Here is a 17,614-nt window from a genome sequence, read left to right as displayed (position 1 = left end):
CATGCCAAATGGCATGCGCCTTGGACGTTGCGAACCATTCTTTGATATGTTGACTCAATCGACAAGGTCACTTTCGTCCCGACAGTTTATATTGCCCTTCGTGCGGTGGGAGGCTAGCTAACTTGTCGCACGTAAAAAAAGCAAAGCAGTGGCAGTCCGCTGAGGTCCGAAACCTTGATCAATTTCATTCGAACTCTCACGTACTTGGTCACTGTCTGTGTGAAAGATATATCCAAGCATGTGCGTGCTGAAATCGTTACTGACGCGCATCAGGTGTCCCGCACTTAGAAGCGAGCAAGATCTCGTCCAAAGATCCAATTTGTAAACCAATACCAAGGGATGTTAAGCCTAGTTGAAATGACGCCTCCGTTAAGCGATGACCACAGCAAAAGTGGACAAGCCTTACATGTTTCGAGGGCTCATGGCCATAGAGAAGTAGGCGGATCGCCATAGTAACCATGCTATTCGTCTGACAGGAGGTTTCTGGGATTAAAAATGTTGGCCCGAACACTAAAATTAGATCATTACCCTTTGGCTTTAGTTTGAGGTCCCGATTCAGCGGTACTTCGATCGTAAACCGCTTTCCTAGCGCAATATACTTAACGGTGAAACCACATGAACAGAGGACAACATACCAGTCTCCAACATATGCCAAACTTCCTCGAAAATGGAACTTGAAACCATCTGCTTGTTTGCCCTTATTCAAGCACTTGACGAGGTACTATCAAGGGGCACCACTTCGAATGATTACTACAGAAATAGAAGAGGGTTGTGAGGCGTACCATGGCTTTCTGACTTGCAACTTGAGCTGTAGCGGGCAATGGGTCGTCCTCGATTACACTCGCATCTCCAATGGCCCACACATGTGCGAGTGATTTTCCCGTTTTGTCATCCACAACACGCAACTTCTTATCAGTTATCAGCCTATTCCGGCAATGAATGACTAGATTCTAGCAACATCAATGTTTCATGCTTACGATCCAGTGCGTTTGTCTTTCCTAAGCTCAGTGAGGGACGATATAAGCGGATTGGCTGCCAGCCCGGTGCTCCACACGCATAAACCGAACGGTACTGTAGATCCATGATCCCGTCAGGCAATGAAGAAATATATGGCGAATGAGCTGTCACATACCCCATCCTTCGCCGGAAACTTTCAACGTGAACTACGCGAGATGCTGAATTAATGATGAGCAAGTGGAGACACACGACCTACAGGCTTCACTTCCTCCACCCCATGCTTGCTCTTTACCTCGCTGAGGTAACATAGAAGATGGGGAGGCGACATCGAAAAAGATGCTCACATTCCGTCTGACTTGAACTTCTCTGTTGCATATCTCGACAATGACTCGTCGAACGTTCCCAAAATTTTATCACTTGTCTACACCATCGAAACATTACTCCTTTATAAAAGCGGTGCACCCTGAAGTCAGACGAACCTCATACACTGTGATCCTGACGTACGAGATGAGTTGAGGGAAATGAGCCCTCATGTCCGTTTGGCACAGATCGTGGAGTTCCGCGGCGAACTCAACACCCTATGAAAGGCGGTCATCATGAACAATAGTGGCCCAGACGAATGAAATGACAGTCCCCACAGTCGGGCCACCTCCAACAATGACGAAGTTCATTAGCTTCTGCTTTTCCGCTTCTGTGCAGTTGGGCTGTGAAGCTTGTGTGAAACCTGCAATCTTTAATTAGCAAGTGCATCTAGAAATGTCACGGCTTCGGGACTTCCTACATTCAAGGATCCGCATCCGTATAGCCCGAGCATCACGGACATTCTTTAAGAAATGTACATATTCCTTGACACTGAAGAAACCATGACAAGTTTTGATAGAGGGGAAATATGGGGTGGGCCTACCCAGGGATATTAAACGTTTGACTGTATGCCCCAACAGCAATGACCAGTTTGTCGTATCGAACTTGGTATGGTGTTCCATAAGAAGGGTTTTGACCTTGGGGTGCGGTCGGCGCACCAGGGGCTGAGGCATTAGGGGAGGTGAGTGAGTGTCGAGAGAGGACAACACCGTAGGGAGGTGTGCTTGGTGTCTAAAAGGGATGAACACAAACATATTCAAGGAAACTGAATGAAGGATTAGCGCACACAATGCACGATCTTATTCTCCAGGTCTAATGTAAGGATTTGGATTCTAGCATTCAGCGCAAAGAATTAGGTCGGTTAGCCAGTGAGACCAACCGATTTTGTCAGCCCAAGCTTCATGTATAGTCTGACGCAGTAATGTAAGCACCTTGGAAGTGGCTGGGAGTGAGAGATAAACATACAGCTGCTGGAGAATAATTTCGCAGCTGGAAGCCGTGCCATCAGCTAGGCAGTCGGTGGTCAAAGGCATAGATACTTACAGACTCGATTGCAGCCCTAAACTCGAGAGTTCCGACGGCGGTCTCAGCAAGCAAGGGCGTCATGTTGAAATACGAGCTCGGACTGAAACGGTAATTTCCATTAATTTATCGTAACTCTAACCGTTGTGCAGCCCACCTAATCATGGCGACATCATATTTCTGCTTGTCGATCCGTTTGAGGACGTTAAAGCCACCCCAACCCGAACCCAGAATGACCACCCTCTCTTTTGCACTCGTCGAATATGAGGTGCAAAATGTACGAAGAGACCCACTCGAAAGTGGGCCCAGGGCACGAATGTGCTTGTGACCTCCCTGCTTGACGAGATGACAGAACATGAAGAAAATTTCAGCCTAGTTGTGAGTTCAAGAGCAAGTCTATGAAGGTTTGTGATGTCACACGTAAGTGTATTCGGGGAAGTTTAACTCTTACCCGGATACCGGTAATCGCCACCCGTCCCGCACCGACGCGAGATCCCTCCGTTCCTTCCCTGGTATGCGTGGTCATTGCCTCCAACAATGACTCGCTCAACGGGGCTGGGACCGAATAAAAACATGCCAGCGCTGGGACAGCAAGATTAATAGTAAGACGATAGAGCCTGCGAATCTTGGCAAATACGCGTCAATGTGAATTTTACAACCCATGTAAAAGGAAGAGTGATGGCGAAGCAGCGATAGGCAGGATCCCACTGGCAGCCTCTACTAAAGTAGAAAGCAGCGACGGACATGGAGGAATACTGAGTAGGACACTCGCTGCTTTCCAGCATTTTTCGCTAAACATAACAATGTAAAAGATGTGAATGATAGTATTCCCTTAACGTCTTATCATTGACAACCTACCTCACATCACCGAAAGACCTACGACTTTGTGGTTTTTGAGGGATTTAATGACAGGCATCGCAGCAGGCCGGCATCAATGTTCACTGGAAGGCGTGGAAAAAGAAACTGCCCTTCGATGACGAGGCAGCGCTCAGTTCTTCGCCAGTGACGTTCATAGCCTGAGTGGCTAAGAGTCCCCGAAGAGCTCCTGAGTTTGAAGGAACGGGTTTTTCTATGTTCAACAATCAATTCGTCCCCACCACGAGGGCGGTATTTGCATGAATTCGCGCAGAGTCATGCTTGGACCATCCACGCCAAAAATTACATACGTGCTACGTGCATTACGACAGAATCCTACGTCAGATCGGTCGTAGATACTTCCCTGCAGCACGTTTTCTGGGGATGCTAAAGCGACGAGGATTCGCTGCTTAAACCGCGAAGCGTCTGATATCATCTGAAACCCACATGGCCATCGGTATCGAACCGCAAACATAGCTACTAGGGGCCCAAAGGAGAGTCAGAGGCGGAGCAGAGAGCCTCCAAAACAACACCCAATGATGATAATCGGGCGGGAGAATTCACCGAACATGAAATGCACCCAGATCAAATACACGGGATCCCTTAGATCACTGTCACTTTCGGTATCATCTATGGCTATCAGAAGCATTGATTCTTGACAAGACTCCAAAAAAACCAGCCCGAAAGTTCTGAGATTTATTTGGACCTTTGTTTCCCACGCACAAACATCTCCGACTCCTTTTCATCAACTGCGACATCGTATTTCGCCTTGCTGCATATATCTTAGCACACATCTTGGCCTTAAATCTTAATGAATCCAAAACTATCCATGCCAGCCATTCGCTCGTTTTCCCGAGACATGGCCAAAATCTCGCCCTTCCACGTGACCGGAGATTTCTTGTTTCCGTGGGCCGAATGGAGAATTCGGGAAATGGAGCGTTACCACCCTTCGTTGAAGCAACTCGATCAAGTGCTGATCGAGCTGCGAGACGACTACAACAACACTCAGCCATAATCAACTCGGCATCGACACCATCCATGGCTTCGTCCCGTGAGTGCCCATACCCCGCTGGCCAGCGCCATCTATGAATACTTGAAGTATTGCCTTAACGTGTCTCACAGCCTACACTACCCGACTCATCGACGCCCCAAATACTTTGGGTACGTGTGCTGCACCTCACAACTCAGTTGGAACTCACTCCCGTAATCCGATCTCCCGTTGATATAGCTCACCGCGTGTTCATCGAGCACAACGGCAACGTCGTCTCACCCTTCCACGATATTCCACTCTTCGTGGATCAGAGTAATGGGATTCTCAACATGATCGTTGAAGTGCCTCGTTGGACGAATGCAAAGATGGAAATTTCGAAGGAGGAATTCTTCAATCCCATCAAACAGGATATCAAGAAAGGCAAACTTCGCTTTGTCAGGAACTGTTTCCCTCACCATGGCTACATATGGAATTATGGTGCATTCCCTCAGGTATGCCCCCCCTCCCAACCGATCGCGCCCTCGTCCCTATACTTACCAGCCTCGTATTTACGTTGTCTTCACCTGCACTTGCTCTGACGCGATAGACTTGGGAAGATCCCAATACGACACATGCAGAGACTAAGGCTAAGGGCGACAACGATCCCCTGGATGTATGTGAGATCGGTGAACAGGTTGGGTATGTCGGTCAGGTCAAGCAGGTCAAGGTTCTTGGCATCATGGCCTTACTCGACGAGGGCGAGACGACTGGAAGGTCATCGTCGTTGACATAAATGATCCTCTTGCGTCCAAACTTAACGACATCGAAGATGTTGAGCGCAACTTGCCTGGTTTGATTCGTGCCACCAATGAGTGGTTCAGGTGAGATCGTGATTCTGGACACGGCGACTCCGAGTCATTGATCACGTTTCCCCTTCGGTAGGATTTACAAAATCCGTACGTTCTCTTGATTTTTCTGAGGTTCCGAACCAACTTCTGCCATCTAGCCGACGGGAAACCCGAAAATGCATTCGCCTTCTCGGCGAAGCCAAGAACAAGAAGTACGCTACGGAAATAGTGCACGAGTGTCACGAAGCTTGGAGACGCCTCGTCTCAAACGAAAGCCTTGCTAAAACTCCTTCCTACGAAATCTCAATGTAAGCGAGATCTGACATCCAATACCTCCCTGTGATGCTGTTCTCTGACCGGCATTGTGTCGCTTGCGTGCCGTTCACAGTGCAAACGTTACCGTTGAAAACTCTCTTGGAAGAGTTACTAGGAATGATCCCAACTACGTAGAGCTTCCACCAGACTCGAGGAAGCCTCCAGCTCCAATTGATCCTTCAAGTGAGTTTAGGGGGGCAAAAATCGACTTTGCCTTACCCTGTATCTTTTCATCTCTGTCGGTATCGTTCGAGCTGACGGTAAACTTTATCAATTTTATTTTTACGATATTGCAGTTTCTAAATGGTGAGCTGGAAACTGCCTTCGCGAATAGCTTCGCTCATCTCGCTTTCATTGTCTGTGTGCCACCCTCTTCTCAGGTTCCATATCTCCTCTGCTCAAATATAGACGCCGGATGGATCGAGAGTGCTAGCCAAGGCCTCAGGTCGAAGCCCAAGCTGCGAACTTCCGCAAGAGTCGATATTGTGTACTGTATTCTGGTTGGTATATGAATGGAAACTAAAGGTCTTTTGCCGCTCATGTGCAGCACCATGAGATTGAGAAGTCATCCGTTGATCATCTGAATCGTAACGTCCCACGTATGAAATGTCAAACGATTGGGATGATAAATGCAACGGGCCGAAAACGTGTTCATATAGTACAGAGCGTCTCAACTAGAGAGTATCTATAAGCGAATATTAAGACGCTCTACGCCACGGGCATTCGGGAATAAGGCCATCCTACACACGCTTCGAGGAAGAGGTGCAACGTTCGAGCATTGCGTTTATTCTATGCCAATCCCAACTCCGTGCACATGTACAACCTGATTCTCGTCCACCATGCAGAATAACGTATTCGAGTGGCGTGTGCCCCAAACCACTCATCGTTTGGTGCAAGGTTGCACTCACAGTTGGGTAGATGAATAAACTTAGGGCCTTTCCTGATGATGAAATTGTCGTCTTTTCGGAAAAGTACATCGATATTACTTGTCGAGTTCATGCTGTGCAGATGGACGACGATGTTGTACATGATGTGTTGAATTGGACAAGCGGCTCAACTCACGCGCCTAGGCGCAGACCCTGATGGTGCATATCAGCCTACGAGCCTCGAGACGCGAAAAGGGACTCAACATACGGAATCGATCCCACGCCCACGGACTTGATGAGAGGTGCCTGGCGGGATGGTGTCAGAGAGGCGGCCCACCACCTCCAGCTAGAGGCGGGGCCAACCAATCGGGACGCCCGCATCGAGGAGCCTGCCAAGAATACGATGCACCTCTCTCGAGTCACTGCTAAGAAGGGGGACGGGGACGTGATGATCAGCTCCATTGGGCATGGCGGGAGACACAGACCTCCGCTGTCTGATTTCAGGTGCTTCGCCGGAGACTCGGACACAATGTCTATGTCATTCGCCTTCCGCTTCCGGCCTGCGCGTTCTGCTCATCGAATGTTGCCTTGAAGGGCATGTGGACCAGGACCAGGGACGGGATCAGCGGGAGAGGTGGATCCGGGGTCTTGCGCAATTCGCCCTGGACAAACGGCGGGATGAGGATGAGAGGTCACTCAAGGAACTATTCACGCAGTGACACAATGTTCATGTCCACCCGGCTATTGGGCACCGATATACTCTCCTTCGACACGTCAAGGAGTTGCTTCGCATAGTGGGTAAGGCGTACGTGGGCTTGCTCAATCGCGTCAATAGCAGCATCCTGTTAAATCCGCGATAACATCTTCCATCCGCATGAGCGTGGCGCACAACGACTTGTCGAACTCCGGAAAACGTGACCGCGGGCCTAATCTTTGTTTGTGGCGGCAATTGTGGGAGTCGAATAGACTGTTCTTGCGGTTCACTGTTGGTGGGGGAGAAAAGCAGATATCGAGGTCAATTTAAAATTTAATGGAGGCACGAGATTAACCGTCGCCACCCTATCCTTGACGCATTCGCTCACACACAAGATGGGTCTTCATGATTGGAATCATGGTACGTCGTATCTCGTGTCACTGAGCGAGTGCTCAACTTGGGCTGCGCCCGGAACTCGTTTCTAATTTGATCTGGAAGACCTCATGAGCTTCCCTGGTCTGGGCTCGGTGCTGAGGACGGGCCAGTAACAGGTCTGCATCTAGTATACCCTAGCGTATGGGAACGGAACTGCACATGATGTCTCCGAACAGAGAATTTATAGGAAATCATAGGGTTATGCCACAAGGGGGCCGGGGTCGGACCAGATGATAGTCGGGGCTGATCTCCAACAGAATTGCATACGCATTGTTGCGACCTGGGAAGTCGCCCACGCGGTGACCAATCGAAGCCAAGTGCGACAATGATTTTTTCGACATGCGTGAGATCCCCTCTTCCCATCTAGCTTGGGTCAGTGGCGAGCGGCAGTCAGGAAAGCAGATTGTGTCATGGCACTATATAGTGAGGGCGGGACCGACAAGAAACTCATCGTCGTCGAGGCTTTTACATCCGGGGTCAACGATGTCGCGCAACTTGGTCCATGACAGTTCAGGTGGGACCGTGATCCTAGATTCCCATTTGGTAGGATTCACAAAACTTGAGGTTTGTCACTCGGTCGACAGGAGAACCTAAAATGGTGAAGCCGAGAACAGGAGGAATGGTGCACGAGTACAAACGAGAGGCTTGCCAAGACTCCTTCTCGATGGAAGCAATATCTGACTGCCGCTAATGTCTACACGCTGTCAATGGTGCGGACCTAGCTTTCCGGCAAGTGTTACCGGGAATGGTTCCAGGTACACAAGGCTTCCGCCAGACTCGAGGACTCCACTTTAACTGATCCATTTAGGCGGCAGTAGTTGGTCCTTGTAAGCGTTCAGCTTACAGTCCTCCCCCTTTTCATCTATATCGGGATCACGCGAGCTGATGCCGAACTTGTTCATTTCGCTTTAGCGATAATATTTTCACCGTATTGGCGATCGACCATGTGCCATCCTCTTTGGGAGTTCCAGCCTTGACTTACGGCCTACAGATGCCTGCCCTCGAACTTGCGTAAGAGTTGTGTTATGTACTATACACCGCCGATTAAGGTCCGCACGCCGCATAGCATCGGTCAATCGTCCTATGATCACGGGCTGGGTAGTAAGAGGAAGCAACAGAAGATAAGCCTTTAATAGAGACAAGATTGACAGCACTTTGAACATATTTACCATCGGAAATTGGCCTCTCCGTTGGATGCGGGGACCAGTCACGGGTTGTGCCCTTTTGGGCTGAGGCTTTCGTGAGATCTGTTTTCGCGGTCATGAACAGGGTAAAGTATATAAGGTCACCAGCCATAGCTGGGGACCACTTCCAACCTCCGCAAGAACATGGCATCTCCTTCGTCGAGGAAGCCTGCAGTCGAGCAAGAACAATTCCATACCCTTGTCAACCATCGAGAGTTTCCGGCACCCTTGTCTGCCATCGAGCGCGATGAGTACGATGTCGTTATCATAGGCGCCGGTCCGGCAGGTGTGTATTCTGCATTCCGATACCGTTTAGTCATGACTAGCTAATGTCCATGTTCTCTCGCTCAGGGTTATTCCTGTCCTCCGCTCTCGCTCGTTTAGGAGGCCACAAGGTCTTAACGATCGACCAACGTATCCAGCCTACAGAAGCAGGTCGTGCGGATGGTATCCAGCCTCGTACAGTCGAAGTTCTCAAAAATATGCAACCGCTCGGTGACGATTTGTTCTCTCGTTCGAGCGCAAGCTTCGAACGAAGTTTTTGGAATCCAACTAAGGACGGGAGAGGGATCGAACGTTCACGAAGAGTACAGTCTTTCCCTACTCATTTGGAGATCGAGGATAATTGCACTCTGGGCTTACAACAGGGTATGTTGCCGATGGGGTTTAATCACCGGTGCGGAAACGCGCTTGACACCTCTTCCCGTTCTTCGTCTATACTCCTATTCCTACCTTGGATGGAAAATAGGTTTAATCGAACAGGGCTTTCTCCGCGATATGGAAGCCCACGGAGCGCATGCGACAAGACCATGGACGTTCAAGTCGTTTAAAATCGTCGAGAGTGACTCAGATTACCCAGTTCACATCACTTTGCAACATGCAAAGGAACAATTTGACCGGAGCGTTCGTGCCAAGTATATGGTTGGATGTGATGGTGGTCGTTCGTCTGTGCGACATTTCCTTCAGGTTCATCATGGATTCAAATTTGATGGAGAATGGGTGGATACTCTTTGGGGTGCTATTGATGCTGGTATGTTCATAGTATTTTTTGCCTTGAATTGGCTTAATTATGTCCATTAGTGGTCAAAAGCGACTTCCCGGATCTTCGCAAGATCGCTACAATTCACTCGAAGAACAACGGAGGCGAGTCTCCTCCTATAACAGGAAGCTAATTTTTGCTCAACCACCACTGCAGCAATGTACATATTTCCACGGGAAAACTCCGCCTCAGGCAAGCCTATCGTTCGTCTATACACACAAGTAAACGTTGTGGATGGAGTCAAGGACAAGAGCCTTGCCCATGCAGCCCGCGATTCAGTGACAATGAAGACTATTATCGATGCAGATAAGAAAATCATTGCACCGTACAAGCTAGAGTTCGAAGAAGTTGAATGGTGGACTGCTTATCCTATTGGGCAGCGACTTGTATCGTCGTACTCACATAAGAACCGCATATTCTTGGCAGGAGGTACGGTTGGCACTCGTTTTCTCGGATGTTGTGTTTCTCATTATGGTGAATTCTTCCCTCAGATGCATGTCACACGCACTCGCCGAAGGCTGGACAAGGCATGAACACCGCTTTAATGGATGCTCACAATCTCAGCTATAAGGTAATATCCGAAGAATGGTGATCTCTTGAGGTCCAGATCTAACTCTCGACGTTTTTATAGCTCCATCATGTCCTTTCTGGGCTAGCTAAACCAAATCTTCTCTCCACCTACCACACCGAAAGGTGGAAAATAGGCAAACAACTTATTGATTTCGATGCAGAGTACGCTGCAATTTTCTCAGGCGAGATTCCAAAGAATCGGCCTGAATTGGCTAAATTATCTGCGGAAGAATTGGCGGACTATTTCCTTCACGTTCAACGGAGAAATGCGGACTTCACTTCAGGGGTTGGGGTTGTTTATGCAGATGATCCACTTACGGTTTCGAATGCCAAGTTATCGAAGTTTGGTTTAGAACTTATCAAAGACCTGAAGCTGCGTGCTGGTGAACGGTTATTATCTGCTTTGTAAGTGTTATTCAACCTTGGTTCAAAGGAACCTTATCTCACTTTGGCTGGCCGTATTTTGCACTCTAGCGTCACCCGGGTGTCGAATCTTCAGCCTGTTCGTCTCATTCACGAGATCCAATTTGATGCACCTGGTGCTTTCCGCCTTTATGTGTTCGGTGGTGCATTTGACTCCTGCAAGCGAAGACTTCGGGCCTTCTCTACGTACCTTCTCAAACCGAACAGCTTCGTTCAGAGGTTCAAGCCCGCATTGCCGAAGGGTGCGAAGAGAGTTCTGCCTGCTGCTATGAATACGGGTGTCACAGGTTACGAGTGAGTTTTCGTGATCCCTCAGAACTGACCGAAGGGCTGAATTACTGGTTAATGATAGGGAGCTGAATCCGTGGTTCAATATCCTTACTATCATTCGAAATAGTCGCTTCCGATTCAATTTGGAGGATTTCAAGGACTTCCCCGGTCTGAACTCGATGTTGTACGCTGATGATGAGGAACAAGGAGGCGATAAGATTGGTGATGCCGGTATGTTGTCGCTTCATTGCGTCAGTGCGTCACAATACTCATTTTGGCCAAAACAAGATGGAGATGCTACGGTTGGTGGAGTGCATCGCAAGTATGGCCTCGACAATGACGGGGGTATTGTTATTTGCCGTCCAGACGGATATGGTGTGTCTCTATCGTTGACGATTGATTATTCCCCGCTCACATCAAACGGGTTTTCGTTTAGTCGGTATCGTTGTACCAATCACTCAGGCAGGCTTCATTGCAATCGATAAATACTTCGGCTCCATCCTCCTCCCGACCACCCATGAGACGCAGCCGAAGCCACGACTATGACGGCACTAGCTTCATTTCGCGCCAACGCGAACCACGACGGTCATACCCTCGCACACAACCGCCTATGTGCCTCCGGTCCTGTATATACATTAGTTCTTCTGCAACATGTACTATTTACTTCGAATTAAACCGAACCATCCATCATCAGGAGCACCGATCCACGTCTTGAAAGTTCGAATATGCAACCACGCAATTGTTCCCACAACGTCCCAGGATTAGACTCGCTACGCGCAAAACTTAACGTAGCTGATCCATAGTGATAACAGATAGAAATACAAGGAACTGCAGAAGGCATATCAGAACTAAGTCTTCTGTACAGGTTTGGAATGAACATTACGAGAAGGAATTACAGCAAGGTGCAAAAAAATCGACGCGCCCAATTTGGATGAATGTCCGTGCAGGTCATGTGATAGTCATGTGACTATCCACAAATGGCAGAAAATAAATGATGATCGGCTTGCAGTTTCCTAAATAGGATCGATCACATGACCTGATCGAGCATTCATCCAAATCTGTTGCGCCGTTTGTTTTGCACCTTGCTGTAAGCACCAAAACCATACAGTGTCTTCCCCGATCGTTTCAAAGCATAGACGACGTCAAGGGCAGTAACAGTCTTGCGTTTCGCATGTTCTGTGTATGTAACAGAGTCGCGAACAATGTCTACGAATAAATGAAGAAATAAATCTAACGCATCCAAAGAGCGGTAGCTAACACGGCTAGACGAAGACTCACTCTCAAGGAAAATCTTGAGCACACCACGCGTCTCCTCGTAAATCAGACCACTGATACGCTTGACACCACCACGGCGGGCGAGGCGCCGAATGGCAGGCTTGGTTATGCCTTGAATGTTGTCGCGAAGGATCTTTCGGTGACGCTTAGCACCACCCCTGGAGAGCAAGGGGGGTTAAGAATGAGACTCGATGTGGTCACTTCAGGCCCGGAGATTGGACTCACTTTCCGAGACCCTTGCCTCCCTTTCCACGGCCAGACATTGTCAAGTGATGCGATGTGGGGTGTTTAAGACAAGATAAAGATAGGTTGAAGTGATGAAACGCAACGTAGAGAGTGTGGATGAGAGGTGTCAATGACCATTGAGCTTTCCTTATATGAGTTGTTGTTGTTGTTTATTCTGGATATTTAACCTGCAAACTGTAGGCTGCTCGTGAGAGCGCCAAGGGCAGGGGTCGAGATAAATACACAAAAATAAGGTGAGAAAATAAAGAAATAAGTCCGATTCGGGTGTCCTTAATCTCTCTGATAAGGCGTTGCCCAAATGCTGCTCCACTTTTGAGTTGTCGTGTTGGGTTGACCGTTTTTAGGTGTCGGTTTCGAAAATGGGATGGGTTCCGCCTTCCAGCGGTGTCATATCTCGGGGTGTGTCTATTCTGTCCTTCTCTCTTTCTCGTATGCTCCACTCGCTGACAGAAATCCCGCTACCCTCTCTATTCCTTTCTCGTCCACCAGGAGGTCGGCAAGGATCAGTTCACCTTCATCGTCTGGGAGCAAGTTTCGGTGGTGTTCGTGCTTGGGACATTCGAGAAGTATGTGTTCTCTCGTTTCTACGGGTTCTCCGCATGTGCAACTGGGGTTCCTTATATGAGTCCATGAGTCCTTGTGGCATCCGGATGCCAGACTCGGACCCAGTCGTTCCAGGGGAACGACTGGTGGAAAACATTGCATCCGGGATGATGTAAGCGCTACATGTGACTATACCGACGTCGGTTCAATGTATATCACTATTTACACCTACTTCGATGTAAACTCGCGAACGGCATGGCCACCGACTCCATCCCTATCCTATCCGCACCCATATGCTGAGCCAACGAAAGATACAATAAGGAGAAATGTCACTGACGTCTTTGGGAAGACTCTTCGTGGTTTCCAATTGAGAGTAGTTGTTGCCCAGATCCATCGGAGGGATTTGCTCTTGACAGCTCTGGCAAAACTTTGATATACTGCCATTGCTGTATAATGGCGGAAGGATTCTAGTAGTCATAACACCACTTACTGTCCTTGGCTCTCAGCAAGCAACTGGACTCAGTGCACTTGGTGTAAGATAAGACTGGAATCCTTACCATGAGTAGGAGTGCAACCTGCCGCTTCTCACTACGGGATCGGCTCCTTTGAGACGAAGGTGGGAGGCCACTAGAATCTAACCAGCAATCATCATCGTCATTATTTTCGTTTTCCAAATCGTCAATGTCCTCCCATTTATCCAGTTCAACAATTTCCCCAGGGGTAAATGTCGCCGAAAGGAGACAGCCAATAAAATGCCACAAAGTAGGAGCTTTATGGGAGAATTTCTTCGCTGTCCGCTGAACAGACGGAAATTTAACTTCCTTGTGTGTCATTGATGAAGCTGAGAAATGGAAGCCAGAGGCTATGTCTGTTAGGCAATCGAGCTCATTCGTGAGTTGTTGGCGAGTGTAAAGGAGCACTGAAGCGAGGAACAGGGTAGGACCCAGCGAGTAGAGCATTTAGAGACACTTTTGGAGGCTTTCCCTTTCAATAATGAGACCAACAAGCGTAGGGAGAGGCCCCTTGATTTTATGGAGATTTGTGGGGTTGTGACGCAGATCATCGCTAAGGCAAGCGTCGAGAAATTCATACAATATCAGACCATTTGCTTCGAAGGAGTTAAGCACAGCCTCACGCGCTCTCTTCGGCACTTGAAAGGGTAAAGGGAGTGGGGACTGGTGGAGGTTCATCATATCAGACAGTGAGATCAGTTGCGCAATAATATTCTTGTTGAGTATTGTTTGTTCGATTCAATATGCACAAATAGCTGCCGTGGGAAAATGTTTTCCACCAGCCGTTCTGACAAGATAAACAAGCATAAACAGAACGGCTGGGTACGAGCCTGTTATGGAAATGGGAAATTTCCCAATTTAGACTCTTATGGGCCCTGCACACACCCAAATCACATGATATGTAAATAATTAGAGTTTATCCAATTATTAACCACCAAAATTGCCACTTGTGAACTATTTGTTAAACCACATGTTACACCAACTGTGAAACCATTGTAACCTCTAATGAACCCTCTCCCTTCCTCTCCCTTCTCTCCTGCGCTCAGAACGGACGAAAATGGGCGCCTCCGGCCCCATTTTTGTAACAGAGCCTGTCCGGATGCAAACTTGGCATCAATAAACAAATCGATACATAAGTAAACAAAAATAAGGATGGATGAACGTGATCCTTCTCTATGGGCCAGGGTCTCAATTCAATGACCTGGCTTCGACCCCTGCATTTTCAGTCGTAAATGAATTGAACCTCAGTCCACAGTCCAGTGTCCACAGTCCACAGTACAGCAACCTTGCAACTCCGTTTTCATTCAAACGCTAGAAGCATCAGACTCCTTCCCAGTCGCTCACATGATTTCTCCGAGGTTTAGCCGCAACTTACGTTGCCCTCCGAAATCTGTCGAGCGACTGGTACAACTTGCAACACGTGATGTTCCCACGCTAAGTTGTAATGAGTTGTACACAGGTTACGGAATATAATTTGTAGTATTTACGCATGCGGTCACTGCACCCAACCCAACCCGTGGAGACTAAGGGAGCACATCCAAGGTTGTGAAGTCAATATCCGGGGGTGCGCGAAGTTTAACAGTTTATATATTACTTAGTTACGAGTCACTTGTTTGTGCCCGGTGGCATAAGTGGTATGGCGTTAGCTGAGGCTATGCAGTCTTTTTAAGTGGCACATGTTCAATTCTCACTTAGGCAAACTTTTTTTTTTCATACCCTCCATTCCTTAGTGTACAGAAAACAACCATTTCAAACAATTATTCCATGGGAGGGCCCAAAAAAAGTTTGCCTAAGTGAGAATTGAACATGTGCCACTTAAAAAGACTGCATAGCCTCAGCTAACGCCATACCACTTATGCCACCGGGCACAAACAAGTGACTCGTAACTAAGTAATATATAAACTGTTAAACTTCGCGCACCCCCGGATATTGACTTCACAACCTTGGATGTGCTCCCTTAGTCTCCACGGGTTGGGTTGGGTGCAGTGACCGCATGCGTAAATACTACAAATTATATTCCGTAACCTATGTACAACTCATTACAACTTAGCGTGGGAACATCACGTGTTGCAAGTTGTACCAGTCGCTCGACAGATTTCGGAGGGCAACGTAAGTTGCGGCTAAACCTCGGAGAAATCATGTGAGCGACTGGGAAGGAGTCTGTAGAAGCATCGTCTTACGGCTATCCTCCAAACATAGCGGAGCAGGAATCGCGACAGCCGAGCGTGGAAGAGGTAACCTTAGGCGAGTAGCATCAATGTTTATTTGGCTATGACCAGGCTGGCTTATTTGTTACGCTTTCAATGTTGAGCCGACAGTCACCTACCCTCGCTGTTGCCCTCTCTGAACAGCGGTGTTCCATTGTGGTTCGCTGCTGATACGGGGGTCGTAAGGCCGTACAAGGCAATTAGTGTGTGCCGCTCTGGTGGCGTAGAGTCACCCCCAGGGTGGATTTGCTTGTGGTTGTGCCTCCCCCTTCATTTGGTGAAGGAGAACGCCTAGAGGGCCGCTAACTCTGCACGCAAGCCTCGCTGGACTCATCATTTCGCTCGTTTGATTACCCTTCTCTTCCATGTTCAGGGGCCAGACTTCTATGTTCCGTGGTCACCCACAAGAGCTCCCCCTGCCCGATAAAGAAAACGGGGGCGCTCATGTGGGAGGGCGTCCAGCTCAAAGCAATACATCATTCTTAGCCAATGGCGGTTGCCACAACGTATCATCCTCCGCGTTCTCCGACTATACGATCACCACTGGCCGTCCTGAGCCTGAGCCGCAAACATTTTCACGGCCAGCCCACTCAGCACCTCGGCGCCATCCGCGGGGTGGACGTTCTCCATATCGAATGTCTCCCTACTCCCGCTGCCGCTCGTCATCCCCTAACAGTAAGTCTCCAAGTTCGTTCGATCACCGGAACCGACCACTTCGGATGCGGTATGACGCCTCTCATCGTTTACCCGGAAGCCCATCATGGGACTATGAGCATGCACGTCGATCGGGTGGGGATTGCTCAGGCCATTATTCCCAGGACTCACGCGGCATACTGCCTAGTGCCCCCTCGAGTGGGTTTGGAGCTATAGGTCGACCCAGCTCCCAAGGCACCTTCCGTCATTGTCCGCCTTCTGTCGAGTCGATACCCGTTAGGTCGATACCAGAACTTCGTTGCCCTCCATCTTCCACCTTGCCATCGCGTCCTAGTCTTTCTGATGAGCAGAAAAGTCAGCCAAAGCATTCAACCACTTCTTCCCGATTCCATCCCTATCCCACGCCGGTACCGTTGCAGCCTGCATTCGATCCCACTCCACGATCAATCATCCCCTTGCCCGACTTTCACCGCTGTTTCACTGTCCAACAGCTGTGCGGCACGGAGGACACTGAGCCAAACTGGGCAAGCGAAATCGCAATTATCCAAGGTGACGTTGGAATCATTCCGGTTGCTGTATTTATCTTCTAATACTACTTTCCAGGTGCCCCGATCCGAGCTGTCCAGCCCCTCGCTCCGACTTTGGAAGCCGAAGTGCTCGTCAATAGGTGGAGAAACGAGGTATCGAGTGAGCATTGGTTCCTTTTTACGTGCATAATATGTCATCTTATTGCCAGATCAGCCTAAACTGGCGTACCGCCAAGCGCCAGTCCGCGTGATCGCCGTCAATACGCACCAGACCTGTTCGTACAACGGCACTTATGCTTCCTGGGTTGGCATCAAGGCGGGACGTAAACCCAGCATGCTTAAGGTTCCCCGTCGTGATAACTTGGATTTCACCAGGCGGCCCGTGAGCTTTGATCCCCTTCGCTTGCATCTTGCGCTCATCGAGCAAAGGCCACCCTTTACTTACCAACGAGCGCCGATAATTAACATCGACTTGCTGCCTGTGACTGACGACGCAAACTGGGTGCCATCCGTTGAATGGCGAGAAAAGATAATGGGAAGCGAGTCTAACCTGATGAAACTTCTCAATCTCGCCCAAGGCATTGTCTCGCGTCTCTGCAATGCGGAGATTCTCCCTTCTCACCAAGAGTTTGCTACCCTCATCAGATATGAGACCCAGCAGTACTTCCAACAACTTTTCCTATCTCGCATGGTGGCGGAAACGGAAGACTACCATAAGGAAACTGTCCTCGAGGCCGAACGTCACATAGCTGAGCTGCGAGCAATCATCCGCTATTGTCTCATGGTTTGTCTCGATGCGAGCGCCATACTGGGTGGTACTGAACTGCCGATCTGGCCAATC

The 17,614-nt window shown here is 48.9% G+C and overlaps 6 protein-coding genes across 6 annotated transcripts; 3 read left to right on the top strand and 3 right to left on the bottom strand.

The window, feature by feature from the left end:
* Nucleotides 1–284: 284 nt before the first annotated feature.
* Nucleotides 285–2,697, bottom strand: EI90DRAFT_2917074 (FAD/NAD-P-binding domain-containing protein; the record flags this gene model as incomplete). Its single annotated transcript, XM_039054603.1, has 17 exons — nt 285–348; nt 407–469; nt 529–585; nt 636–721; nt 783–924; nt 978–1,071; nt 1,210–1,253; nt 1,302–1,378; nt 1,437–1,535; nt 1,596–1,681; nt 1,739–1,809; nt 1,862–2,049; nt 2,105–2,130; nt 2,198–2,228; nt 2,284–2,307; nt 2,362–2,443; nt 2,498–2,697. The coding sequence occupies 17 exons, from the start codon at nt 2,695–2,697 to the stop codon at nt 285–287; spliced, it is 1,434 nt and encodes a 477-aa protein (XP_038917199.1).
* Nucleotides 2,698–3,473: 776 nt separating this feature from the next.
* EI90DRAFT_3145256 (inorganic pyrophosphatase) lies at nt 3,474–5,736 on the top strand (the record flags this gene model as incomplete). The annotated part of the gene is made up of 7 exons (XM_039065253.1): nt 3,474–3,513; nt 4,424–4,677; nt 4,773–4,892; nt 4,940–5,046; nt 5,172–5,321; nt 5,402–5,515; nt 5,709–5,736. The coding sequence occupies 7 exons, from the start codon at nt 3,474–3,476 to the stop codon at nt 5,734–5,736; spliced, it is 813 nt and encodes a 270-aa protein (XP_038917198.1).
* A 2,915-nt stretch (nt 5,737–8,651) lies between these two features.
* On the top strand, nt 8,652–11,355 carry EI90DRAFT_3145255 (FAD binding domain-containing protein; the record flags this gene model as incomplete). Its single annotated transcript, XM_039065252.1, has 11 exons — nt 8,652–8,793; nt 8,859–9,155; nt 9,256–9,537; nt 9,588–9,650; nt 9,703–10,005; nt 10,038–10,117; nt 10,178–10,521; nt 10,591–10,833; nt 10,892–11,040; nt 11,098–11,184; nt 11,246–11,355. The coding sequence occupies 11 exons, from the start codon at nt 8,652–8,654 to the stop codon at nt 11,353–11,355; spliced, it is 2,100 nt and encodes a 699-aa protein (XP_038917197.1).
* Nucleotides 11,356–11,857: 502 nt separating this feature from the next.
* EI90DRAFT_2917191 (histone-fold-containing protein) lies at nt 11,858–12,244 on the bottom strand (the record flags this gene model as incomplete). Its single annotated transcript, XM_039054607.1, has 2 exons — nt 11,858–12,015; nt 12,088–12,244. Coding segments are annotated over 2 exons (315 nt in total), but the record flags the coding sequence as incomplete, so codon positions are not given.
* Nucleotides 12,245–13,348: 1,104 nt separating this feature from the next.
* Nucleotides 13,349–14,084, bottom strand: EI90DRAFT_3052773 (uncharacterized protein; the record flags this gene model as incomplete). The annotated part of the gene is given in 3 exon segments (XM_039059979.1): nt 13,349–13,430; nt 13,449–13,792; nt 13,841–14,084. Coding segments are annotated over 2 exon segments (570 nt in total), but the record flags the coding sequence as incomplete, so codon positions are not given.
* A 1,374-nt stretch (nt 14,085–15,458) lies between these two features.
* On the top strand, nt 15,459–17,107 carry EI90DRAFT_3052771 (uncharacterized protein). The gene is made up of 4 exons (XM_039059978.1): nt 15,459–15,627; nt 15,699–16,795; nt 16,850–16,933; nt 16,988–17,107. The coding sequence occupies exons 2-4, from the start codon at nt 15,958–15,960 to the stop codon at nt 16,990–16,992; spliced, it is 927 nt and encodes a 308-aa protein (XP_038917194.1). The 5' UTR covers nt 15,459–15,627; nt 15,699–15,957; the 3' UTR covers nt 16,993–17,107.
* The last annotated feature ends 507 nt before the right edge of the window (nt 17,108–17,614 follow it).

The sequence above is a fragment of the Cantharellus anzutake genome (assembly GCF_015039405.1).
Source record: "Cantharellus anzutake strain C23 chromosome Unknown EI90scaffold_18, whole genome shotgun sequence".
Taxonomy (NCBI): Eukaryota; Fungi; Basidiomycota; class Agaricomycetes; order Cantharellales; family Hydnaceae; genus Cantharellus; species Cantharellus anzutake.
The sequence above is the reverse complement of the archived record's forward strand: the minus strand, read 5'-3'. Positions and strand labels throughout refer to the sequence as shown.

What these genes read in the sequence shown, in the direction of transcription:
- EI90DRAFT_3052771 (XM_039059978.1), top strand. Translation starts at nt 15,958, where the DNA reads ATGTTCAGGGGCCAGACTTCTATGTTCCGTGGTCACCCACAAGAGCTC. An exon ending in CGAAATCGCAATTATCCAAG is followed by an intron (nt 16,796 to 16,849) that starts GTGACGTTGGAA and finishes ACTACTTTCCAG; the next exon opens with GTGCCCCGATCCGAGCTGTC.